The 27,431-nt window shown below is 41.8% G+C and overlaps 1 protein-coding gene across 10 annotated transcripts in view; it reads left to right on the top strand.

The window, feature by feature from the left end:
• The window catches only part of greb1l (GREB1 like retinoic acid receptor coactivator), a 64,067-nt gene that overhangs the window by 23,222 nt on the left and 13,414 nt on the right, over positions 1-27,431 (top strand). For 2 of the 10 annotated variants that reach the window (XM_070541647.1, XM_070541642.1), the window contains exons 2-24: positions 8,279-8,390; positions 11,163-11,322; positions 11,530-11,712; positions 12,608-12,784; positions 12,898-13,128; positions 13,793-13,915; positions 15,262-15,384; positions 17,632-17,769; positions 17,853-17,978; positions 21,164-21,301; positions 21,398-21,583; positions 21,652-21,954; positions 22,034-22,162; positions 22,414-22,548; positions 23,809-24,009; positions 24,081-24,261; positions 24,680-24,869; positions 25,205-25,341; positions 25,437-25,779; positions 25,850-25,965; positions 26,102-26,334; positions 26,468-27,033; positions 27,311-27,416. In XM_070541647.1, coding sequence (XP_070397748.1) covers positions 11,166-11,322; positions 11,530-11,712; positions 12,608-12,784; positions 12,898-13,128; positions 13,793-13,915; positions 15,262-15,384; positions 17,632-17,769; positions 17,853-17,978; positions 21,164-21,301; positions 21,398-21,583; positions 21,652-21,954; positions 22,034-22,162; positions 22,414-22,548; positions 23,809-24,009; positions 24,081-24,261; positions 24,680-24,869; positions 25,205-25,341; positions 25,437-25,779; positions 25,850-25,965; positions 26,102-26,334; positions 26,468-27,033; positions 27,311-27,416 — 4,222 coding nt within the window. In that variant the 5' untranslated portion in view covers positions 8,279-8,390; positions 11,163-11,165. Of the gene's footprint in view, positions 1-6,288; positions 6,517-8,278; positions 8,391-11,162; positions 11,323-11,529; positions 11,713-12,607; positions 12,785-12,897; positions 13,129-13,164; positions 13,210-13,792; positions 13,916-15,261; positions 15,385-17,631; positions 17,770-17,852; positions 17,979-21,163; positions 21,302-21,397; positions 21,584-21,651; positions 21,955-22,033; positions 22,163-22,413; positions 22,549-23,808; positions 24,010-24,080; positions 24,262-24,679; positions 24,870-25,204; positions 25,342-25,436; positions 25,780-25,849; positions 25,966-26,101; positions 26,335-26,467; positions 27,034-27,310; positions 27,417-27,431 lie in introns of those variants that run through there. The other 8 variants (XM_015956665.3, XM_070541643.1, XM_070541646.1 and 5 more) reach the window with 8 other exon arrangements.

Here is a 27,431-nt window from a genome sequence, read left to right as displayed (position 1 = left end):
ATCTGATAAGAGTAAATGTTTTGATAGTGTTGGCCCTTTCAACGTGATCCATGGCTCTCCTTTTACCTCCCATAACAAATAGGGCTGTCCAAACAATCGTTTATTGCCAGAACAAGCCCTGGTCAATCATCATCAAAGATCTACTCTGTGATGAGCCTTTAAGTGTGGACCAGATGTTGAAAGGACCAATCTAACTCAGAATTTAGATTTAGGGATTTTTTTTTCCTTAGAACAAAACATTTATTCTAAGGGAAAGCATGGTGGGAATCTGCTTTAGCATTGATTGCTCTTTGATCACAAGGCTGTGACAGCTTTACTGTATGAAATAGAACGGATTGTTGTCCTCTTCCATTTTTCCCTGAATAAGTCTGTAAATGTATCAGGGCTGTATGTGTGTCTCTCTCCTCTTCTGGTTTTGGTGAACTGGCATTCAACCCAACTCCGCTGTAAAATGCAGATTGGGTTCACCGCCAGGCCTTCTGTTTTATGACACAGTCATGAACCGCATTGTAAAAACTGTCACTTGTCCTTCACTTTCATTCATTTATTCTGTCAGGAGAAAACATCAGTAGGACTCAATTTCTCTGTTTGATGTCCATTTATATTTAAAGAATTTGAGCACATGTATATCGTTGTAATATATTTTTAAAGTTTAAGAACAGGTGTTTTGTTATGTGGATTTTCAGCTTTGTGCAGAAGATGCCTTAAAATGTCATCACATTTGGTGTTTATCGTTAGAAATTTTGCACGAAACCGTTAGGAAGGAATTTATTTTCTAAGATTTTTTCCCCCTGAATTCCTGAAAACCTGTGACATCCTACTGCTGAAACAGATTAAATCAAATATTGATTAAAACCTTAAAATTCCAGATTTGAATTGTTCCTATTTGCAGCGTGCCAGTAAATATTTTATAGATGTGGTACGAGCTAAAGACTATTGTCAGTAGAGCACTTTTCCTTTTATCCATTTTCAAAAGATAATGCACACTTTATATTGACAACAGTACTTTTGCAGAACATCTAGTAAGAGTGATTTGTGTAGAATAACATGTATAAACTTACTTCACAGCCGTAACAGTTCAAAGCCCAAAGATCCCCCTCCTAAATCAATTATCATCTGCAGAGACTGCATTGATTTACTAATCAATCAACTGACTAATTGTTGCTCTCCTAGTTACACATTTGATTATGTTTTGTAAGAGACATGACAAAGTAGATTTAATTAGAATATTTACATAAAAGTTTTATTTGTCAGTTGTCTGTTTGGGAGTCTTTTGCCATGAGGTGTCTTAGATCCAGTTTAAGGTTAAATGCCTTGCCCTTAAACTCCTCTGGGCCACAGTGTGAGGCACGGTCACCACTCCAATCAACCTGATCTTAATACAAAGCCTGCTTGTCCTCTTAATGAATGAGCTCCGCGCTTCCTCGGGCCTGTGTGAGGACCCCTCTGCAAGCTCGTCGCAGGCTTCATCCTCAGTCCCTCTGCCCTTTCACACGCACCCACTATCCCCTAATTTTAAAATGACTTTTATAACTGGACAGTAAACCTTCAGTGGCTTAATGATGATGACTTCTTCATCTGCCCAAATGCTCCTTTTGTCCACCCCACCTCCTCAGGCCCAGGACCCTGCCCCCGTCCCCTCTGGTCACATCTGGCTTTAAACCTTGGTTCACCCCACTTTATAGTTCCACAGATAATCCCCCTCGAATGGACATGCACAAGCGTGCACGTGCATGCACGTGCCCACACACACACACATGCAGCCTGCAGCCATTATCTTCACTGAGCCCTGCTCTCTCTCTCTCTCTCTCTCTCTCTCTCTCTCTCTCTCTCTCTCTCTCCTCTCTCTCTCCCTCTCTCTCTCTCTCTCTCTCTCTCCCTCTCTCTCTCTCTCTCTCTCTCTCCCTCTCTCTCTCTCTCTCTCTCTCTCTCTCTCCTCTCTCTCTCCCTCTCTCTCTCTCTCTCTCTCTCCCCCTCTCTCTCTCTCTCTCTCTCCCTCTCTCTCTCTCTCTCTCTCTCTCTCTCTCTCTCTCTCTCTCTCTCTCTCTCTCTCTCTCTCTCTGTTGCTGGCGACTTCAGCAATGGCATTCAGCAGGAATGTTTGTCTTTGTTTGTTTGGCTCACTGAAAAACCGTGAATGACCTTAGCTCATCTGCTATCCTCACTAGCAGCAGTTTGCACTTCAGGGCCCGAGCATGCAGCGAGCAGGGAAAAGAGAAGGAGGATTCATTTTAGGGATCTTTTGGGACCTTTAAAAGGAAATTAGAGCTGTCACCCCAATAGTAAACGGGAGCGTGAGTCCTCGCACCCTTGGCGTCAGATATCCTCACGTGACTCTTCTAGAAAAGGGAATTCTGTTGCGGGAATTTTCACGTGATGACTGTTATTGTCTTATTTTGGTTTAGGCTCAGCTTCTTCAACTCCTCACGTTATGTAACAGATGGAGGCGATCTGGTTTTAATGATGTCAGATGTGTTTTGTGACCCTTCTGTAGCTCAGGCTAAGCTGCTCTTCAGTAATTGCTGAGTCATTTGATGCAGCGTCCCTTTGGGAATGCCTACCCCCACCCTAATTTGGAGCCTTTAGCTAAAGATCTTCCAAAGCACACTGTTGGCATTGGCAAAAGCACTTCCCCTTTGTCCCTTTTGGAGCTCAGCTCTGTGTTGAAGGATGAGCTCAGGGGTGGGCCCACTCTCTTTTTTTTTTTTTTTTTTTTTTTTGCTGCGTCTTTTAAGGCAGAGAAAATCCCAGAGTCGTCTCATTATCTCCATTTTAAAAGGGCAATTTAAGACAGGTCATGTCACCGTTCGAGATTTGGAGATAAATGCTGCGACGACCCCACCACCACCACCATTTGAACTTGGGGCTGCACTGCTATCAGATGGATGCCTGTAAAGATTTAACTCACATTGCAACAGACACACACGTCACTCTTCCATCAGATTAAAATGTCAGGCAGGATCAGATGAGAGTTATGGATGTTTGCGTGTGTGGTCTTAATTAGCAATAACTAGGCAAAACTCACAGTCAAACTCAAGCTGAGCACGGAAACAAATGTGTTGGAAAAAGTGGCCCTCCATGAGGACTAGCGGGGGCTCTGATTGGCTGGTTTACTGCACACCTCACACTAAAGGTGCTAAAGAGAAGAGCTGTGCACAAGTTTATTTTAAACAGCTGTTGACCATGATTGGGGTAATGAACTGGAACTTCGGTACCACAGATCAGACCTTCAAATAAATACAAACTAAGTGTAAGAAAATTCTTATGCTTTAAATTTTCTTACATTTCTGCAATAATCTACAGACATCTTTTGCAGTGAAACATTTGCAGTAAAATTAAACTGATGTGGAATCTCCTGTTGTTTTGCAGCTTCCCACTGTCACGTGAGTTTACTCAGACTTACTGTTTGCCCGACAAATTCTTGCAGATTTTTTTGAACGTTAGTTTGCAGAAAATGTGACGTAAGTGTCATTCAGGGTGAAATGCGGTGTAATGCTACTTCATAAATATAATAATTTAAAAGAAAAAAATCATAAATATGGCATTTCAAAACTGCACAATGTTACATAAATGAGAAACACTATAAAAAGTTCTAACAGAACACAAAGATCTATAAAAATTTGAAGAAACTAGAAGAAATCATTATGAAATGTTGCAAATTTTTAAATTATTTTATATGGTAGAGGTTTTTGTCTTTTATGTGCCTGTTTCTCTTCTGATTTTTAGGAGTTTCCCTAAATATTTCAACGTTTCTGTTTTGCTAAGTTAAACAATATTAGATTCATTGATATTGCAAGAATACACTGTTGAGTGTGTGGGAGGGGGGCTTGTTTTTAGATCCTTTTTCTTTTTTTTATAGATTTGCTGTTTTCCATTAATTTATGGTAACTGAATGCATCAGTGTCTAAAATTTTGCAAAACATTGTGGACAGCAACCTGTAGAGGTTTTATTTTAGTAGCACATACCGTTTGTATCATATTTAAAAGACCAAGTTCTCTGAGAAGCCATTTTTACTCGATATTTTTTTAAAAAGGGTCGACCCCTCTGAGTTTAACATGCAGGCTGAATGTAAAAATATTCTTCTACCTTTTTCTTGCATTAGCTGTCGATAGGAAATGGACGGGGGAACGAAAACCCAGTCAGATCTATGTCACATTGAAAGTTAGCATCCATGGATTCACCCATCTTGGCTCGCCACGAGGAAGGCTTTTGTTGGTTTGGCATCCAGGAGAGTACGTCTCAACGAGTAGAAGCTAACAGTTAGCATTAACAACTCCATATCACGGCAGAGCTCCTTCAGGCTTGTATTATTAGATAGATATAGATAAAACACCAGCATTGAAAAGCAAAGAGTCAGTCAGTGCGTTGACATGCACATCAGACTAAAAAGTCTTGCATCTTTTTTTAAAAATTGTATGTAAATGTTATAGTCTGGCTGAAGCACCCAGGTAATGTGGTAGCAATCCATTTACATCCTGTAAGGCAAACTAAACCGGTAGGACTCTCGCATTCCGGAAGTGAGGAGACAGTCTTCTGACAAGACCATCGTCACAAAGCAACACACATAATACCATACACATTTTCACTTTGGCTCACGTTTTACACCATACACAATAGGATCAACCTGGATCGACGTAAATGTCCGTCAGTAGGCATCTAACTGCACTGAGTGGTAGAGTGACGTTGCTGTTACCCCGGTTTCACACTGGAAGTATCCGCGGCGCGGAACGTTTACTCGCAAACTTCAAAGGGGTCCATTTCACACCTGGAGAGTCTTGCCTGCGGTATGGCTTTCTTGCTGTGCTCTTCGCTGGACTCGCGAGATCACAAGATCCCTTGAAACTTCAAAGGTCACAGTTTGTTTATGCAATCTGCCATTAAACCAAAAAGAAGGAAATCACTGTTTGATGTCATATATGTTGTTCCTCTCCACTGCCAGGATTAAAGCCATGAAAAAACATGCCACTGCACTTCTGGTGTGATACTGGGAGTAAAGGCCGATGCGTCACACCTAAGCTACATATATCTGAAAATGCATCACTGCAGGATTTTACACAGAAACTGTGTGTCATTTCCTGTCTAGCCCTATGTTAACCGCAGAAATTGACGTGTCCCAGAAGTGGATCGTGGCAAATATAGAACCCAATCTTGTCTTTAGTGACGCGGCGTGCAGCTTCTGGGACACGCCTGGAAATTGCAGCGTCGCAGCTGGTCTGAACCACTCCATAGTCTACATTGGATTCTATCTGAAGCAGCGACATTCCTCTGCCGTTCCACGCCACTGATGCTTTCAGTTTGAAACACTTGTTTGCCAATCAGAGGCGAGCTGTCCGAAGATCAGAAAACAAGAGTCTAAATCCTGCCGTGTTCAGCTTCCTGAAACAGGAGCGCCAGAGCTTTTTACTAGAGACTGCTGCAAATGTGTTGAAAAAATGAGTGAACTTGGTCTTTGAAGTTGAGTCTGAATTGCACAGCACTAAGCTCAGTAGTAGAGCTATTAACCTTTACCAGTTTAAAAATGAATAATCAACTTGTCTAAACATCTAGAAAGTGAATGTTGCTTCTGTTCTCTATCAGTATTTTGTGTTATTATGGGAAAACGGAGAACTTTGGTGATCTTCTTTCTCGGCAGCATCACGATCTCTAACGACGTGTAATCTCCAGCATCTGCTGCCAGCGGTTGATTTGCGATGCATTTTTGTTTATTTATTTTGACCAGATGAGCTCCTGGTATTTATAACAGGAGTAAAAAAGTCTGGAGCGGGGTCAATCCCAGGTAAGGCTTACCGAGACAAAATGCTGGAGATGACCCGACATTCCTGTCGCCACTCTGCCGGAGATGGATTCTCCTGTCTCTAAATTAGCCCCCCAATAAAATGCTGGGTGTGGCGAGCTCGAGCTGAGTTTGAGCGTGAGAGCAGAAGTCCTGCTCCCCCAACCATCTTAACCTCTGTTGCCTTTTAGCTTGAAACCGAAATCTTCCTCATGACGGGGTGCACACGGCGGGTGTCTTTACGCACGGGGGGTCACGCGTGGCAGCATGGAGATGTGAGGCCCACGTCTTTGCCCCCCCCCCCTCCCCCCCCCCTTACCTTCTCCTCCCCAGCTCATCGGGCCTCCGAGAGCATCTGTCACCGCAGGGGGCCAGCCAGGGATGAGATGAATGACCCCCCAGTGGATTCCCTCCCTCCTCAGCAAATGGCACAGGACAGAGGAGAGCGCAGAGGAGTTAGGGGGAGGGTTCTGTGTGGACGTGTGTTTGTTTGCATGTGAGTGAGATAGAGAGGCAGAGTGGGAATGAGAGTTTCTGCCTCACCGAGAGGAATTCCCAATTCTTTCTGTGGAGAATCATGACAACGGTGACTTCAAGGAAAGACTGAAGCTCCACGCGTGCACACTGCCTGGAGAAATTCCCAAAAAAGGACCTAACATGGACTAAATTTGAGGAAGATCTGCTGTGCCTGCACATTTTTGGGATTTTAAGGGCTTGCCAACTGGTGGAGGAGTCATGGAAGGTACAGAGGCTGTTTCTGGCTGGGTCCCACATGTGGCCCCCTTGGCAGCATTATGATACGGGCTTTTAGCACCTCATTTAGAGAATGTGAAGTGATATTAGTCCCTTTTCCTCCTCATTTCTTAACCCCATCCCCCTTTCTCTCATGTTTGATGGTTGGTGTCTTTTCAATTGCTAAAAGGGTGCATAGCTCTCTCTTGCATAGAAACCATTGCTATTTACCTTAAATGTTACATGATAACAATGAGGTGAAAAGATTAGATAAAAATTGTTTTAATTAACATTTTATGTTAATTTATTCTGTAAAGCTGAAAATATCTTCAGCCAGTTATAATTTGATCGTATCCTTGAAATCATCATGTTTAGTTGTCCATAAATGTTTATTTAGCAAATATTAGAATAACTGTAAACAGTAAAGTTTCAATATATTCAAGCTGTCAGTATTTATTTGCTTTCATTTATCAAAATTATATTTTCTGAAAGCAAATTATTATTATTTTTGTCATGTTTGTTGATTTCAGTATAAAAGTCTGCTAAAAAGAAAATAAAATGTAAGGAAAGTAGAATTGAAAGTAGAAGGTTTAATTCCATGTGAACATTTTTGTTTGTTACAATTTGGAGGTTAATTTGGCAAAATGTGATTCAGTGAATTTTATTTTATTATTGGGGACTTTTTAGGGGGGATTTTTTTATGCTAAAATTTTTAAATGTCGTTTTAATTACGAGATACTGATGCTTTGTTTTTTGACGTTTCTGTAGAGTTTTACTCCATTTTTCCACTTTGTGCATTTTAAGGGAAACATGTCCAATCGCGTCTTAGCAAAAAGGGGGTGTGTTTGGATTGATTTGCATAAAGCTGCACATGGAATCCTCTATGAAATAAAACCAGCGTGTCAGCATTCCCTCCAACCTCACCACTCAAAAACAACAACAACAAAAACACTTAACAATGCCCCTCAGGGTCATGATGGAGTCTAGATTTACGACAGTTTCACCTTCAGAGCCATTTGCGTCTCACTGCTATGTGTCATCTTGTCTTTGCAACCAGATAATCATCAGAATATTTCCACGTTGACTAATTAGCAGATTATGAGCGTTTTGGTTGAGGTTGATTAGTGGGAGCGGTCAGCGGAGGAGAAAGTGTGACGTTACACTTCAAAAACTCTTTTTTTAAGTGCGTCAGATGCCCTGAGATGCTTATTCTTGACACATTGATGTTTTTAACTTTAACTTTGTCAGGCTGGCTAATCATTCGCAAAACAAACTCCATTTTGGTTGAATGCAAGTTGAAGCTGATTGTGCATACTTGCTGTTTGGAAGGACTTGGACCCCAGACCAGACCAGGAGCGTTCTTTCAGGCTAAGAGAACTTTGCTTCTGCTGTATCAGAGGATATCAGGGCCTGAGCAGCGAGACAATGCTTAGGGTCAAAGTAGCGGCTGAATGTGGAGAGGCTTTGTGCAGGGAGTGCTGCTACAAACTACAACACTCCACTGTGTTTAATGAAAATAGCCCCAAGACCATGGCGGTGTCACGTAACACATCTCTGTTAGCCTTAGTCCTGCAAACGTGTGTCGTGGATTTAGCTGCATTTAATGTTTAAGTGCTCCTAAGTGCTTCTTTCTAATCTGTTGCTAATTGAAATCATAATTTATTAATGAAAGTGGGAAAAAATACACGTTTAATTCAAATTTTGTTTCAAAAGAGCTTTTCTTCAGTAGGATAAACTGTCACAGTTAGAATTCTCTCTGCTCTCCCCTGCAGGCCCTGCTGTAAGGAATGACGCGTCTTTGCTGATCGTTTCTGCTGATTGGTAGAAATCCAGCATGTAGCACAAGTGAACGAGTCCCTTCACGCCTGGGAACAGATCAACATCGTAAGTTTTGTTTTTCTTTTGTTAAGAGAGTCAGAATTCATCGTGCGTCTTCCTCAGACCGATGATTGCTCTTGCTCAGTTTGACCTGGGGGTCACATTCATGCAATCTGTTGTTGCCACCCAGTGAGCTGCGCTGCTGGCCTTGACTCGGCAACCGCTCGCTCTTCAGTCGTTTATCATTGCCACACCTGTCCATCAAATCAACTGCTGTCTACACACACACACACACTAATACTACAACTGGCCTAGCAACCACCTGGGTCACGCCTCAGAAACATCCGTTGCTCTATCTCTGCCACGGTCATGTTTTGTTTTAGGTCTCACAGGTGAGGAAAGGTCAACCTCTGTTCTCACCTCCAGCATACAAGCAGGTTAATGACAAATCTGTCCGTTAGAGTTCATCCAAAAGAAAAAAACTCCCTCCAGAGGCTGCATCTGTGCAGGAGGCGCCTGCCCAAAAATACCCCTCGGGCAATCATTTTCTTTCTTTTGTTTCTCATCTCTGTCATTGTTTCCACGTGAAGTCACCTTCATCCATCAGTTAAGCAAGCAGCACTGTAGCTTTATTCTCTTAAGCTGCTTATCTGTGTGACAGCACAGTCAGGGTAATCTTTTCTTTTGTCTGGGTTGGTCAGATTCCTCCCCAGGAAGGTTGTTAGGTAAATAAAAGAGAACTGGAACCTGTCCAGGCGTGGGCAATATGTGACCCGGGAGGGAAAAGAGTAATCTCCAACTAAATTCCCACCCTTCCTGTTATTGAGAAAAATGAAAATGAAGCATTTGGGAGTCTGTGTGACCTGCACCTGACAGCTGTAAATGTCAAAATGCTGACCAGTGTCAGCAAAGCAGGTGGTGTTTGAAAACCCACAACCTATCCCTTTAACCCTCTGGAGGCAGGCGTTGCAGATTTGCAACAGTTAAAACCCACCTACCTGGTTCCTCCACATACGTATTTCATGAGCATTTTTTAACGCAAAAGTACCCCTGAAGGACTTAGTTGTTCGTCCTTTTATCAAAACTTATTTTGAGCCTGAGAGAGTTAAATGTATGCATGTAATAACTTTAGTGATACTTGATTTTTTTTCACTTGGTGAGTTTTCGATGGTTTCAGGTTCACTTTGGCTTCTGTTGTAGTTGAAATATAATAATATAATAATCAAATAGCTTAAAAAAGTTTGGATTTTTACTTCCATGTTAAAACATAACATAAATTTTAAATCAAGGATGCTAATTAATGTGAACAAGAGTTCCAAAATCCATTAATCTGACTGATGTGTGTTTAAAAAACTCCTCAAATGGCTGTTGAACCTAAATCCGAGCTCAAGTTTAGGTCACTTACTTGATGTTCAAAAGCAGCGGGGAATGGAAGTGCGACTGTAATGAGGAGGATTAAGTTTTTCCTACAAGGCTGAAGTCTTCCATCTGACTCCAGCTTGGCTGTGGTGCTGTTTACCACAACACCAGTGTGCACCAGTCAGATGTAGTCCAAGGACAAGCATGAAAGAGACATTTCAGGTCAAACTCGTGTGTCAGCAGAGCAGCCAAACCCTCTTCTTTATTTTCCTTCCCTGCTTCTCATCTCGCTCAGTTTGGATTTTCTGTTTAGAAGCTGATCTGATGTGTTTTGACACATTGAAATGTGGGAGTTGGGCAAGAAGTTTCCATTGGAGCAGAGCCATTATTCAGAGTTGTTTTATTTCCTCTTGCAGAACTTTCTCCTTGTGCTGCTCCTCCCCTCGCTCTTTTTTTGTTTTTTCTTGTGAGACCACATGCTTGGCCCTCTGTCCAGCTGCCACCTGCTATCTGAGAGCCGACCAATGGCAGGCCCACGCAGCCCCGACCTCGGCAGATGTCCCCAAGTGGACACTGGTGGAGAGGCGGTGAGGGGGGGGGGGCAGGGTGGCACAAGCAGAGGAGCCAAAAATGATTAGAAAAAGACAACTGGCCATGCAAAACTTTCTCTGTACAAAATAGTATTGCTATGTGAAAACATTACATGCTTTATAATGGTTTTGAAGGCAAATATCCTTGTTTTTTGGTGATGAAATTTGCACACTCGAGACACAGGTAAAAAAAGTTTCCAAATCTTAAAGTTTTTGTGCACTAAGCTAAACTTGAAAATAACTAATAAACAAAAAAAATCTAAAATAAATATGAGGATATTTAAGAAGTCAAACATTATTACCATGTGTTATTTGTATTTTTATATTATGACCCTTACTAACTCAAATAGAATTTTTTTCATTATATTTTTGCCAGAAAAAAATTAGAAAAGCACAACTTATTTCTTTATTTTGTTAATAAATTTGCTTTTTTTCCAGAAACTTAAACTATTTTTACAGAAATATACAGAACAGTTTATTTATAAAGGTTTATTTTAATAACAATAGAGCACATTGTATTCTGAATTGTGAGAATATTTCTACATTTAGGCTTTACATATAACTATAGATATAGAGGTGGAAGATATGGTTTTATTGTGACATGAAAAAATATATGTTCTTTACATTTAATACTAGGATCGCCCACCCCCTAGCTTTGTAAAATATAATAACCATAGATTAACACATTTTGCTCGTAAACTAGCCATAATTATTCATAAAAAAATCATAAAACCTGCGCTGATCATCTGAGCAAGACATCCGTAGCTGCTTCTCTGTCTGTTTAGCTTATTATTACGTAAGCACCAAATCAATAAGCTGAGATAAACAGCACTGCTGTGACCGCATGTGCACGTTGGCTCATGCCGCCCTTTTCTCTTTGCTCTCACAGATAATGGGGAATTCATATGCGGGGCAGCTGAAGTCCGCTCGTTTTGAAGAGGCTCTGCACAACTCGATAGAGGCGTCGCTGCGCTCCAGCAGCGGAGACCCACAGCCCATCTTCACACAGCTCTACTTAGACCCCGAGCCCTATTCAGGTAACATGGAAGGTAGGAAATAATCACCAACATCAGACTTGAAGATCTGCAGCTGATTTTAGTTGGTTAGTAAATGAGAATTTCTTGAAATCATGAGGTATTGAAATTTTTAAAGACAAGTAGCAGCAAGTTATCAAATGCCTGTTTTTCCAAAGAAAAACACGTGCAATTGCAGCTGTGAAATAATAATATTGGACTCGTTACATCTTGTGTGTTTAGCAGACGTGAAGTCCAAAGCTGACATGGCGCTTCAAAGCGGGGAGAACCCGGGGCATGAGCTAACCAACGGTAACTCCTCCAATGATGTGGAGGAGCTGGAGGAGGAGGATGACTCTGACAGCAGCAGTCCTCCTCTTCCCTACCTGCAAGCCCCTGCACCCGATGGCTGCTGCACTCTCGACGGTATCTCCTCTGAACTTTTGTTTTTATAAAAGTGACACTTTTCTTGTTTTTCGAGTTTCTACAAAAAATGCTTGTTGATAAGATGAATGTGATATGATATCCCGATTGCTCCCATTACCAAAAAAAACCCTTTAAATATCAAGTTCACTGAGAAAACCATATGTTGTTTTAATATTTTTGAAATAGTCTGAGTTTCACATGCTGGCTGACCCAAGAAGGAAACTCCGGCTGCCACAAATTAAGCCAATATGGAAATGACAAAAACTGCAGTTCCACACTCATCCACTAGGGGCTAGCTCCAGAAAGGAGCAAGATCCTATTGACTCCTATGTTAAAAATACCAACTTCACAGCAGAAATAAACATGTTTACAGCCTGGTACAAAACCATTTTAGGTTTAAAGTTTACTGTCATGACAACTCTGAGGGGGGTGAAGTTTTTGGTACCCATCTTTTGTGGTGATCAGGGAAGGCTGTTGTTGATTTAGCGTCCAGGCTAGTAGAAGCTAACCGTTAGCATTAGTAACTCAACAACATTGCAGAACTACTTCAGGCATCTGTTGTTTGTGGGGATATGGTGGAAGTGTTGCGTTGTTATCAAATCAGAGGTGAAATGTCCTAATATTATGAATAACAATGAATAGGACTCCAAATCCTGCTGTTATTTTCTCTCCTTTCCTCCAGCTAACTTTTGCTTCCTGAAACAGAAGCGCCAGAGCCTTTTTTTTTCACAGAGATCGACTCATAAGGCTTGTATTTATACTAGAGACCACAGCTAATATATTTGAAAAACCAGATAAATGATAACTCTAATAAATAGTAACAAAATAAAATAAAAAGATATTTAAACGTTTACATCAGGTTCTCATTATGACTAGATACTTTCTCCTCCCATAGGGTTCTGTCAGGCTGGTAAGGATCTCCGTCTGGTCACCATAGCAACAGAATCCATTGAAGTCCCAGCAGGCTTCGAACTGGTTGGTGCCAAGTCCCCCAGCATCCCTGAGCACATCCTGGTGTGTGCCGTGGACCGCCGCTTTTTGCCTGATGAGAATGGGAAAAATGCACTTTTAGGTCAGTCTGCTCTCTCAGGAGGATGCAGATTTTTTTCTGAACTCTTGGTGGAATTAAAACGTTCTGATGTTTATGCTTGGTGTCTAAATCAGGTTCTGCTGTGTTGCTTTCAGGTTTTTCAGGAAACTGTGTGGGCTGTGGTGAGAAGGGTTTTAGATACTTCACTGAGTTTTCCAATCACATCAACCTGAAGTTGTCCACCCAACCAAAGAAGCAGAAGCACTTAAAATACTACCTGGTGAAGAATTCTCAAGGTGCTCTGTGCAAAGGACCCCTTATCTGCTGGAAAGGTCCGAAACAACTCAGTTTTACATATTTGTGTAGTATGGCCTGTGAAAGTTTGGGTAGGTCTTTTTAATTTTCTTTTTCTTTTTTTATAGATGTTAGCCTTTTTCTGTTCAGAAGAAACGCTTTTCCTTCAAAAAGTAAAAAGTTTTATTTGTTTTTTGCTACTGGCTAAATCTGTCCCCTTATTTTTAGATAGTGTTTGGTTTACGTGTCTCGCTATAGCTGCACTTCAGAATGTGGGTCCTTGTTAGCATTTGTGTTTCTTTGACTCTTTAAAGTGCAAACGATCATACTTGACAAGCTTTAGATCGTGATTTGGTGATCACAGTTGAAAAATTTGTTAAATAAAAATTCATAAAAGGTAATGAAAATAAATAGGATTTAAGAAAACTGAACTTAAAAGATGAAAAGGTGTAGAAAAGAAAAGAAGGGATACAAAAACTCATTTAATGGCCCCTTAAAATAGCAAAGGTTAGCCTTAAATTTCCCAGTATCTGAGCAAAAGGCCTTTAAAGGGTTAAAGCATTTTTAAAATCTTACTTTTTAACTTTCTACTCTTTGCAAGTCATCTTTTACTTTTCAAAAAGTTTTCTGCTACAGAGAATTAAACCAGACCTCCCAAATATTTTGCATGTTCAAAGATGGTGTCACCTTCCATGATAATATGTTCATTAACGCATGTTTCTTTTTTAATTCCCCCATTTCTTTTTATGATTTCAGACAGTAAAACCCATCAGTTTTCCAGCTGTGCATCAGCCTCCAAACCGAACTCGTCGTTGTCACTAAGCAGCAAAGAAAACGGCGCCACCAGCGGGCACAGCTCCCCTCCATTCTCCCATTCAGGTGAGACTTGGAATTTTGCAGAACACAAATATATATTCTCATCGAAATATTTGAGTATTTTGATGCTATATGCTGGTATGTTGTTGCCATAGAGACAGGGTGTGGTGGTTAGATTGTGTCTTCACAGAGGTCAGCGTGGTCTGATGCTTAAATAGCAACGAGACATGTGCAATTTGTTTTTTATTTGTATCGTTTAGTTTACTGGTGTTTCATTCAGATTAGAAAACTCATCTGATATATTTCTATTATTTTATCAACTGCTCATGTTGTGTTATTTTATAGCAGGGTAGAATGCCTTCTCCAGGTCAGGGACGAGGTCCTGCCTCAAGTGGAAGAGTTGAAGTATCTCAGGGTTTTGTTCACAAGGGAGGGAAAGATGGAGCATGAGAACGACAGGTGGATTGCTGCTGCGTCTGCAGTGATGCGGGCGTTGTACCCATATGTCGTAGTGACCTCCCAAATATTCTTCTGAGCCGGAAGTTGAAGCTCTCAATTTACCGGTCGATCTACGTTCCAACTGTCACCTATGGTCACGAGCTTTGGGTAGTGACTGAAAGAATGAGATTATGGATACAAGCAGCCTAAATGAGGGTGGATGGACGGGCTTTCCCTAAGAGATAGGGTGAGAAGCGCGATCATCCGGGAGGGGCTCAGAGTACACCCGCTGCTCCTCCAGAAGCCATTTGAGGTGCCTTAGGCATCTGGTTAGGATGCCTCCCGGAGACCGGGAGGAGACCCAAAAGGAGACCCAGGACACGCTGGAGGGACTACGTTTCTCGGCTAACTAGGGAACGCCTTGGGATTCCCCTGAGGAGCTGGCCCCAGTAGCTGGGGACAGGGAAGTCTGGGTCTTTCTGCTTAGGCTGCTGCCCCCGCAACCCAACCCCAGCCAAGCAGACAATAATGGATGGATGGAGCGTAGCAGTTGCTTATTAGATATTTAAACCTTTTTAATAACAAAGTTGCTTGGATACCTGGATAATTTATTTAAATGAGTCACTCATTCAGCAAAAACAAGAAGTACTTCCTCTTGCCGTAGACTTATGACATGACTTGAAACCCATTAGCAGGTTTCTTCAACACGAACATGCCAAGGAGTTCAGAAATAGGATGTTATTGTTGACGTTCCTCTCGTGTCTAAAAGTTAAAATCCATAACACGCACCTCTCCTCTTTGTCTTGACTTTGTCTTTCACAGCGATTCATAAAAAGCTCTTTATGCAGAGTTGGTTTGTTTAAGGGCACCACGATTCAAAGCAACACACTGGTATCAAATGGTTCCTCGGTGCATCAGAATAAAAAATGGTAGCTGGTTTAGTGAGACTGTGTGTTTGTTTCCACCTTTAGATTCTCCACCCACCAGGATGGTGCAAGCCTCCACTGTCTTTTTCGGCAACCAGGACCTTGGAAGAGACTGTAGTTTCCTCAAACCTGTCACATCCACTCCAGGAACCAAGACTCTGCCAATAGGTGAAGACTTTTCTAGTGCATCTGTAGCAAAACCAGCAGCTTTTTTTCTGCAAAGCTCCAAAACTCAGTCAGCGGCCTTTGCAAAGATGCTAATTAGTATCTAGCTTTCTGGGAGCCTTGATTTGAGATGGTGTTGCTTAGAAACCGGTTGTCTCTTCATGCAGTGAAGCATAAGGAGTCGACCATGAGGCAAAGATTAACCCCCGCAATGGCCTTCTCTCTCACACACACACACACACACACACACACACACACATGGTTGTGTGCGCACTGATCAATACGAGAGGAATAAATGCTGTAATGATTTTTTTTAAAGCCTTGCTACCCATTAGACTCTTTACAAGGTTGTGGTATTGACAAGTGAAGGCTACACATAACGATCAGCGCGGCAACGCCTTGCACGCTCCGTGGACATCAGATGGGGAAAATCTCCTTTCGCAACATACTTACACAAATAGGAAATCGATAGTGCATGGTTAGTCCTGACTTATTTTGATTTATGGCTTGTCTTCTTCAGACAATTACATGCAAAGAGAATATTTTTTTATGTTTATGTTTTGATTTTAAATTGCTGTTGGTTTGAACACAGACTGATGTACCACAGAAATGCAACAGGAAGCAGGCCGGAGGTGCAGACAGAAGAGGAGAGGAAGGGGCTGTTTGGTTGTTTATTAATGCATGAGGCCATTAAGAGTTTAGGACAGACATTTTTGGACAAGCTATGCTAGAAAATGTGTCTAAATGCACAGATTTCAGGTGGGACTACATACATAATTCATACTGGTGAAATAACAAACTCATGACACAAAGCCACAGTATTCTGGAAACTTTTGCTAAATCTTTCCTTTATGAGGTATTATTGTTCTGACTCCTGCTCATGAGCCCCATGATGGTTATATGGTGACTTATGCACCACCTCGTCTCTGACCACATAACGCAATCTTTTGATAAACAAACAAGAAAATGATGTTTTCTGTATGCATTCTGGCAAGAGACAACCGGGGCTTGGGTTACTGCCACATAAGGAAATCTTTCATAGAACAGCTGAAGGATGTGTGTCGCTATGTTAGTTTAAGAAGGTTTTAGATAATAATCAGTTTAGTCTGAATAAATAACAGTAGTTAAAATGCTGTAAAGTTCTAAATATTTTCCAGTTACGATTAGTGTCTCATTATTAACTTCCTGTCTATTTTTTTTTCTGATGAATTGCATAAAAAATAGATATACATTCCTATAAATGTTGCTGCTCTAGAATATTTTCCAGTTAGTCCTATGATAAAAAAAATAAAGTACAAGAAGCACTTAAGTGCTTTTTTCTGTTTTTATTTTTTCACAAATCTATATTTTATGGTTTAAAATGTTATTTTACAAATTGAAAACATAAAAACAACATCATTGTGGGTAAAAATCAGATACATTTCAGTGGGTTTCTATAGTTGAATACTTCTGGGTGTGTTTTTTTTTTTACCAAGAACTTTGCTAATTAAAAAGAACAAACATTATTCTATTTTCTTTATTTGTGACAAAGTTTATTTAAAACTATTTTTCCCCTATTTTAAGTATAAATGTTGATATCTTACTGCTTTTTTATTGCAAAGGCGTCAGTGGCGGCTCGTCCATAGGGGGAGCTATAGGGGGCCACCCTCCCTGATGTGAAGGGGAAAAAAACACTACAATATACACATATCTACTATAAATGTGTCAATTTTTCCTAATTGTGTGTGCCTACATGCTGAAATCATCCCAGTAGCAGTAGAATGTTTTTATCGTTCCTCCTTTCATGTGATTAGAAATTTCAAACAGGATAACTTAAGTTCATTTCTATGCTGTTTTTGTGCCACCTATGGGTGGAACTGAGTATTGCATGTTGAGGAGCATGCTTTGGGAAAGTGATTAATTAAAAGGTCAACTAAGGATGAAATATAATATGAATGAGGACAAAAATGGAATGGTTGCTCTTATGTTTGGTAGATAGGTGCACGTGGTAGGCTTGTGTGTTTATTTAAGAGTATTATTATAGTCTAATTTCTCTGTGACTTTATAATTGATTTTAACTTAAAACTTCTTACTTGAGTACTTATAATGGACTAGGGAAATATTTTTATGCATTGCCACACCAGGAATTTCTTTCTCCAGCCACCACTGACAGACATGCATGTTTAACCTAAACACAGACAGAATAATGAATTAAAAGTATTATTTAAATGTTTATGCACATACTGTGTTCTTTTATGTGTTTGATTTCAGTACCCACAGCTCTCCGGGTGACCGGGCCAACTAGTAACCTGGGTGTTGATGCGCACCCTTCCTTACTGGGCACCTCCCAGGTCTCCATGGTGCCCCCGAGTCACGGGTACCGCTCAACTGACTTAGGAGACAGCCCCGGTAAGACTCTCTTTTTAATTTTTTTTTCTTCTCTACTTATTCTTCTATTTTAATATAATTCCTTGTTTCTGTTTGACTTTCAGTTTCATCTGCCATGAACTCCGGTCCTCCAAAGAAGCGTCATCGTGGCTGGCACCCTGCCCCACTGGTCCCCGTCCCACCGACAGCTGTCCCTGTGCCCGCCATCCGGCCGATACTTTGCTCTCCAGGTTTTTTCCTGTTTTTAAATCGACCTTGCTGTGTCATGTCTTGTCCTGTAGGCTATTTTTACTGTGCGCACGTGAGTGTGTGTGTGTTTGTGTTGCTACGTGTGTGTGTGTGTGAGACCTTTCCTGCACTGTCTCCGTCTTAGAAAAACAGACGTCATCTTTCCCTGCACATCCCTCTGATGAGTATGCCACTGACGTCTCTTAGATTCACTGGTTGTTAGGGATGATTCACTCAGTGTTGCCATGGAGATAGAGCTGGACAGCTTGGCGCAGATTTTTTTTATTTTAGTTAATGATTGCATTCTCAGGAAAGCTTTTTTTGCAACTGTAGTTGCATTCACTATTGCAAACTAATGGACCTGATTGTCTCTCTTTTATTTGAAGCATTACAATGCAGTGACCTTGATCTAGACCAAGATAGCAATAAATAAAACAGAAAAACCTGAGAACATTTGGGTAAAAAAATCAACAAACAGCAACAGCTTAAAGTAAACACAACTAAACTTGTTATTTCAAAACTAGAAAGTTAGCAAAAAAGAAACAATCATTCATTTATTTTTTGTGTAGGTGTTGCTGTATTTAGTGGTTCTAATTTAATTTTCTGTAAAGGAGCCAGATCATGCAAAGTTAGGCACAATGTGTAATAAAAAATTACTGTTGGCACTAATGAGATGTCATTTATCTTAGAGGTGTAGATTACTCATTTTTTCATACGTTTGCAGTGTTTTCTAGTTTAAAACAATGCCTTATGAGTTATATATATATAACTGGTTCAGAGGTAGGCTGAAAGCAGCATGATTGTTCATTATTATTAATGATATGCACACACCTAGCTTCTGATTGGCTAACAGGACACGTTCAGCCATGTTGCAAAATCACTATCACCAACACACTCTCCATTCTCTCTCCTCGCTGCAAAAATGTTTTAAAATTTTCCTGTGAGTGGATGCGAGCCAAGTTGGGCAAGGTCATAAATGTAAATTCACAGTGTGACATCACAGTGTGAGGATTTTCAAATTCTAGCATTTCACCAGCTATTTTCTATCAGAAGCTGATGCAGGAGATAAGAGTAGGAGACTGTTTTCATGTTCAGTCCGCATGAAAAACTCAGAGTGACCGATTATATTCAGAAATAATCATTACTTTTTTTTCAGTCAACCACACCTTTAAATACGAGTTATTTTGTTAGCTTGAATTTTTACTCATAACGGATTGTTTAAGCAAAGCTCCGCCCACACCTGGTCTGACAAAACTTGCCTACAATAGCGTCTTATTCCTACTGCACACTAGAAGCATCAGCTGCGCGGATTGGCAGCAGAACGGTTTACTCGCGACAATCGCTGCACTCCAGTGCACACCGGGAGAGTCTCAGCCACAAAGCGGCTTCTCTGCTATGCTCTTCACTCTACTCCCGAGGTCACAAAATCCCTTGAGACTTCCACCATCCTCCTTATTTAACAACAGTTCAACAAATCCCTTGAGATTATATATGGTTTTATCCACCATTAAACAAAAAGAAGGAAATCACATTTGATATAGATGATGTTGTTCCTCCCCACTGCCATGATTAAAGCCGCTGCACTTCTGGAATGATGCAGGGAGTAAGTAAGCATTTAGGTCACTTGTATTGATGTAATCTATGTAGATATTTTGAAATCGCATTGCTGCAATAGACTTATTTTGAAAATTACCAGGGTTTTACACTGAAACTGTGTGCGATTTCCTGTCTTGCCCTATGTTAACTGTGGAAATTGTCGCATCCCAGAAGCAGCTTGCAGCAAAAATATAACGCAGTCCTATCTTTAGTGGCGTGGTGTGCCACTTCTGGGATCCGCCTGAAAATTGCTGCACTGCGGCTGGTTTGAATCACCCCATAGACTACAATGGATTCTATTTGAAGCAGTGATGTTCTGCTGACGTTCTGCTGATGTTCCACGCTGCTAATGCTTCTTCCAGTGTGCAGTAAGCTATAGGCCAGCCTGCTGTTGTACTGGCTTTTGTAGTCCAGTGGTCTAAGCACCTGCTGTTAGTCCCACTTTGCCATGAGCTGATGCAGATTCAACTCCCGATGGTGAAGATAGTAATTTTTTTTAGCCAGCTGAAGCTGATCCCATTTATTTATATTTTAATTTTATTTATTGTTTTCTGCAAATTATTTTGTGTGTCTAAAGATTTTTGAATTTGATCATTTCCAAGCCGTATTTTAGTTGATACTCTGCTAACCTCACATGGAGTCACACTGGCTAAATAAACAAACAAAGAAAGTTAAATAAACAGATTAGTCCTTATATTTTAAACAATTTACCAGTAAAGGGTTGAAAATATAATACTGGCAAGTGTAGATAAGAAAAGCAGAAAAAATAAATAAAGCTGCGACTCAAACCTACACAGAATAACATGTCTGTTACAAAACAATAGTTACCTAAGATACTTATCCTGAGCTGGCCAGCAGTGTTTTGCCCCAATGCAGAAGTAATTTGTCAGAATATCCAGCTTCAGGGGGAGGAGAAATGCCTGATGATGCTTCGACCAAATTGAAACTGAGGCAGAAAGATGTGTGAATGCAGACAAAAACAGGTTTGGGGGTATTTCTCATGAGGAAATGATAATATAACATGGGTAAAAAGCTCCAAAAAGTAAGTTTCAACATCATGCATTTTCTAAACTTAAAAAATAGGTAGAAAAGTGGATGTGTGTGGGTGACTTGAATTTGCATCACATCAGTGCTGCATCACAAATTTGAACAACTATTCTAGAAATAACAACTTAAGCAACAAAATGGTTGTTTTTATGTTAAGACTTCACACAATGAATGATCATCATGAACAGACATTTGTTCAGTTGCTTCCTGTTCACCCGTTTAGCATCTCCACACCCTGGATGAACACAGTGAGCGTCTCAGAACACACCAGGCACATTTTTTTCTACTGTCTAATGTGGTCTGCCCCAGCGACTGCATGTGGTGGGATCCACTCAGCCTAATGACAGCTGGTCATGTTACTGTTGCAGGAAAAGCTTCCCAACAAACCCCTCTTCACTTTCATCTTAAAGAATTTATTGTTTTGTTTTCGCACGTTTGGATCGCACACACACACAAAAAAAAACAATAAAAATGCAGAATTTCTGCAGTTGCATCTTGTTATTGTGTACACATGATATCAATCTTATTGTTTCTAATCCTCCAGGCCCTGTTCTAGCTGTCTCCTCTCCTCAGCCACTGGCGACAGGTGTCATCCAGCCTCAGCCCGTCAGCGCAGGAGAAACGGTCATCGTCCCAGAGAATCTGCTCAACTCCTCAGGAGTGCGTCCCGTCATCCTAATTGGTAGATTTCATTCGTTGATGGAATAATTTGACTTGTTTTGAAACATTTGGAGTCTCTGTAGCTTTCCACTTTATTCTTTACTTTATTTCTTCTCAGGCCATGGCACTTTACCTTATTTCTATGGGAACGTTGGCAACATAGTGGTGAGCCCCCTGCTGGTCAGTTGCTATAAGAGCAGCAAGCTGACCGAAAAGACCCTGGAGACTTTGGGCCTCCACGGCAGCCAGATACTCAGCGTGGACACGATGATATTGCTCACGCTGCAGTATCTTGCACGTTTAGGTGAGCACAGTCTCACAGGCAAACTTTTACCCTTTATGAAAAGGAGTAACACAAAATTATCCCTGCAGGTTCTGAGCAGATTCCTCTCAGGGAGGAGCTGGAGCAGATAGTTCTGAAAGCCATGCTCTGCTGTCCTGGGAACCCCTCCATCTCTCCGGCCCAGCTCCCTTGGCTGGCTCGGCTCGAAGCAAGCGTCTCTGGCGGTAGCGTCCACGTGGTCATTGCCCACAGTTCTTTGGGGGAGGGCATATCAGAGTCCCTGCGTACTCTCAGTGAACGTCCTCCCCACCAGCAGCGGTGCCTGCCAACCTACGTGGTCATTATATGTGCCTCGAAAATAAGCGGCAATGAGTTTTGTGTGCTTGTTTTGGGTGAGTGTGGCACTCTGGCACGCCCTTAGTACTTCAGCTACATGTTTAATTAGCTGAATGATTCTGAACTGACATGCAGGAAAGTACCAAGCACGTGCCTTAGCTGAAGGAATGCTGACAACCAACGAGTTTCTGAAGGAAATAAGCTACGAACTCATCACGGGGAAAGTCAGCGTCCTGGCTTCTCACTTCAAAACCACTTCTCTTGGTAGGTGCTGTGCACGTGAAACATTTGCTCATTATTATGGGATGTCACACAGCTGAAAATATGTCGTTATTCAAAGTGTTTTAGTTGGAAAATGTTTATCCTGCAAATGGAACACAACAAATGTGAGCCTGAAATATAAAATAAAGGCAAAAACTCTGTGTGGAAAAAAAGCATTACATCGATTAGAGCACAGCTGTTGCCCTTGTATCTATTTGTGTGTGTGTTTGTGACCATGGTGATGTTGTTTCCAGGGGACAATCTTGACAAGCAACTCGTACGATACCAGCGCAGACGCAAAGGACAGGTCATCCAGCCCTTTCAGGGCGATGTCACTGACCACATCCACTCCCAGGAAGCTGCCAGCATGTCGCCACCACCAGACACAGGTTGGACGGGTTGGACTCAGTTTGTTTGTGTGTGTGTGTGTGTGTAGGGGGGGGGGGGGTAGCAGGGGGGTGCTGATTCATCTTTGCAAGCTCCTGTCTCCTTAAAGTTATGAAGAATTTTTAGATAAAAAATGTTTTAAGCAAATTCTTAGAATGATTTTTTAAATGTCCAAATGTGAGCCTCTGTATTCTTAAATTTGCTCAATAATTTCTGTTTGAAGTATAAATCTGATCCTTTGTTTCTCATTGATTTAAAATTTGGGGATTTAGAATCAATGGAGTCGATTTTCACTAGAATAAAAGTAAAAAAATTAAGAATTTTTTTTTTAACCAATAGTGACCTATAGGAGTTTTACATGGACAACAATTTCTCAGAGGCATTTTTCAGTGGCAGCATATTATATTTAAAGAAATATAAAACCTTTTTCTAATTATCTTTTGAAGACCAAGTTCACTGAAAAACCATTTTTAGTTATATTTTAAATGTGATCGTTCACTCTGAGTTTACATGCAGGCTGAACGTGAAAACAGTGTTCTACCCTTATTTCCTGCATTAGCCTGATGGAAAAAAGACTCAGTTTAGAAAATGGTAATGATAAATGACCCGCACTTGTATAGCGTCTCTCAGAGTAAGGACTCCAAAGTGCTTTACACTACAGTGTATCATTCATCCATTCACACACACATTCACACACTGATGGTGATGAGCTACGATGTAGCCACAGCTGCCCTGGGGCGCACTGACAGAGGCGAGGCTCTGAAAAGGCGAGGTTAGAAAAGCCTAACAATTGAATGTAATATCAAATTAACATTCAGGGACTCACCTATCTTGACTCGCGATGAATGCTGTTGTTGTTTTAGCGTCCAGGAAACATCAGAGATTGTCTCGGCAAGTAGAAGCTAACTGTTAGCATTAGCAAATCCACCACACAGCTTGTGTTATTTGTGAAGATAAAACATCAGTGTGGCAAAACAAACAGGGTCAGTGGAGTTGTGTTGCTGTTAGCCAATCAGAGGTGAGATGTCTGAATATCAAGGAAATAAGGCTCCAAAGCCTGCCGTCTTCTGCTCGTCTCTTCTCTGGCGTACTTCTAATTCCTGAAACAGGAACACCAGAGCATTTTTCCCCCAAGAAATCCACTCACAAGGCATTCTTTTAGACTAGAGACCACTGCAGATGTATAGGAAAAAAATAAGTGAACTTGGTCTTTAAATATAATATTAACAGTAGGTCTTTGCTTTGTGTTTGTTCCCCTGCAGCTGATCTTCTGAATAAGGTCTTTCAGATCTATCCGGCCCAGCTGACCGTGGCTCGTAGCCTCCTCTCTCAGGTCTGCTCCATCGCCGATTCAGGGACCCAGAACCTGGACCTGGGTCGCTTTTGTAAAGTGGACTTTCTGGTTCTGGTCCCTCCCTCTCACATTCTGGTTCACCAAACGGCACAGCGCATCCGACAGTCAGGTAGGTACCATCTTTTCAACTCTTTTCTTTATAAAATAGAGTGTTAATCAGCTTTGTGTGTTTTCTCTCAGGAGTGCTCGTCGACCTGGGGAATGAAGATGCCTTTACGGCTCACCAGAGATCAGAAAAGTACGTGGTGCGTCTAGATGCTGACGTCCACACCAAGATGGAGGCCTTCATGAAGAAAGTCAAGCAGAACCCCTACACCCTGTTTGTCCTCATTCACGACAACTCGCACGTCGACCTCACGAGGTGAAGATGACTTTGAAAACAAGATGTTATGGCTGCTTTGGCTGCCTTCTCTGTTTTGTCTGGAGCAACAGATAGGAGCTGCAGACAAATGAAAACAAATAGCTAATCATGAATTATTTAGTTTTTATATTATATTTATTATTACGACTTTGCAGATTTTGCTTTTTTCAGGATTATAAGGCTTGTTCCAGCTGCTTCTCATGCTCAACGGAAACGTCTGATTTCATTGCCAAAAACGTGACATAAATCACTTCCTGTTATTCAGAACATTTTTCTTTCGATGAACCTCCCCCACACTGGGAACTCAAACAAGCAGAACATTTTATTGCATGAACTATGTCCCAAATTATAGACTTTTTAGCAATCTGTGATAAACAGAAATGTTTTGTTTTGAAAGTTTTTTCCACTTCCTCTCCAGTGCTCTGTCGGGCTCCGTGTGCCACGGCGAGCTGCAGGGTCTCGCTGACCGGGTGGTGAACTGCCAGGAAGTCCTGGATGCAATGAACCTCTTGGTCCTGCAGGTCAGCTGCTTCCCCTACACTCTGCAGACCCGCCAATCACGCATCAGCACCCACAACGAGATCCACTGGCCTTCCACCGAAAGTCTGGTCAGTATGTTTTTTTTTTCATATTAACATTTAAAAATGACAAATAAGAAATTAACTCTGGAGTTCAAGACTGAGAAGAAATAATGTGGGTTTTTTTAAAATTGTAACTCAAATGCAAATATCCAAGAACAATATTTTGAGGTGTTTTAAGTCATTATTTACATTGTTTTCTGTTGCTGTGACTCAATTTCTCCACCTGCTGGACAAAAAATGCAATTTCAACAACTAGAGAATTGTTAAACTACAAGCCAGATGTCAAAAACACAGATGTTCAGAGTCAAGTACATGAAGCAGGAGATTAATTTAATCACCTTGGTGTGACTTTGGCCTTTCAGCAGAGGGAGCAGTCTCCCGAGGACACTGTCTACTTTGGCCTGAGGGACTACAGCAGCTCCCTGCAGTGGGGCGTGGCCAGTCCCATCCTGCGCTGCGATGACGCCTTTGAGAAGATGGTTCATACTCTCCTAGACAAGTCCGTGCTGAGCCAAAACACACAAATAACTTCACATTCCTGTTATAAAAGAAACTTTATAATCATTCAAACTCTTCCTTTAACTCGTGTTGCAGACACCCCCACCTTCACAGCATGGTGATACGCAGCTATCTGCTGATTCAGCAGTACACAGAGGCCATGATGGCCCTGACCTCTTCCCCGTCCCTGAGGGACCACATAACCCCGGAGACCCTGGCCATGGTGGAGGACCTGATCAACGCTCCCAGCCGCGAGGGATCCCGGGGCCGCGGCCACATGCTGCTAGTTCGTGTCCCCTCCCTGCAGCTGGCGATGTTGGCTCGAGAGAGATTAGAGGACGTGAGGGACAAGCTGGGCCTCCAGCTGTGCTTCGCAGTGCTGCTGGGAAGTCCTGTGTCCGAACTCAGCTTGTCCAGAAACTTCATCAACCTTATCAAGGTGAGATTAGAGCAGCAGGAGCAGCTGGCGTTGTCATGCTTAAACATTAATTCTGTGTTTTACTCTGTAGACGTGGCGAGACTGCGAGAGTGAAGACTGGGTACCGCACACTTATGAAGATCTGGAAGGGTTGCCCTGTATTGTCATTCTCACAGGAAAAGACCCTCTGGGAGAGACTTTTCCCAGGTAATGCCACATCTTTACAAGTGCAGCTTAAAAAACTGCATATTACAGCATTTTAGGGCTTTTATTTTATTTTCTGAACAGTTCTAATTCCAGATAAAGCATAACATTTTTTCCGCATCAACTTTGACATTTCCAGGTCTCTTAAATACACTGACCTGCGTCTGATCGACTCCAGCTATCTGACTCGAACAGCCCTGGAGCAGGAGGTGGGTCTGGCTTGTACCTATGTGTCTATGGGTGTGGTCCAGGAGTCCAGGACAGCTGTGGCTCCTCGGGACTCAGACGGGGAGAAGACCACCATCAGCTTGAATGACGGAGATGAGCTGGAGAGGCCTCAGAGCAACGGCAGTGCTGCTACCAGAACGTCTGGTGAGGTTCCCGTTGACCTTAAACTGGCTCTGCTGGACTAGTAGGGTCAAATCATAAGAAAATCACCCAAATAATGAAAATGCTCTTAACAGTATTTATATTTTCTCTTTCATGTTCAACCTTCTCCACTCAGGCTCCTTGGCTGAGAATGGGGTCAGCTCATCAGACGTAGCTGATTCTTTTCAGAAGCCCTCCACCTCCACTTCCCAACCAGAAGGCGTCCTAACCTCGGACATCAGCACGCTAACCGAGAGATTCAAGCAGGAGTGCGACTCTCCAGGAAGCCAGCTTTCCTCCAACCCTTCAAAAACCACCAATGCTCCTCCATCTCTCTACTCCAGCTCCTCATCTTCCTCCCCCTCCACATCCTCCTCCTCCACCCAGAGGCCCAGCCAGTCCACGCAGTGCGGCCGAGCCTCCAAGTCCTCTAGGGTGTCACCTCGGACGGTCATTTTGTCAAGAGCTGCGTACAGCCTTCTGGCGGGAGAGTCGGGGAGTCAGCTGAGCTCCTTCTCACTTCTTCCTCATGCTGACGTAGCCTGGAGCAGTCCACTGAGGCCTCCCATCAATTACAACCCACAGGGGGAAGAACAGAGCTCGTACTACCGCCAGTGGACTGTTGCCAGGCAGCATCATGCTGATTATGAAGCACCGCCCGACCCGCATCCACGGCGCCTGTTACTCAGCGGACCGCCACAGGTATAAAAATATCATTTCCACCTAAAGAACCAAACATAAACCTGTTTTTGTATTGAGATCAGTTCACTGATGAGGTTTAAAATATAAATCACAAATTTAACTCTGATCTCTATAATACTTTATTTCATAAATATGAGAATTGTTTGGATTTTATCAGTTTTTCTTAATATGAAGCAGCAGAAATTAAATTTTCATGCACTTTCATGAATTAAACAGTTATTTTCATATGCTAAGATTCATCTAAAGCTACATGTAGATTTTTTTGTTCTTTTTTTAGATTGGGAAAACTGGTGCCTACCTCCAGTTTCTACGTATTCTGTTTCGTATGCTCATAAGATTGCTGGAGGTGGACGTGTATGATGAGGAGGAAGATGGCGAGGAAGGTGAGGAAAAGAACA

This window comes from Nothobranchius furzeri, chromosome 11, assembly GCF_043380555.1.
Source record: "Nothobranchius furzeri strain GRZ-AD chromosome 11, NfurGRZ-RIMD1, whole genome shotgun sequence".
Classification (NCBI taxonomy): domain Eukaryota; kingdom Metazoa; phylum Chordata; class Actinopteri; order Cyprinodontiformes; family Nothobranchiidae; genus Nothobranchius; species Nothobranchius furzeri.
The sequence above is the reverse complement of the archived record's forward strand: the minus strand, read 5'-3'. Positions and strand labels throughout refer to the sequence as shown.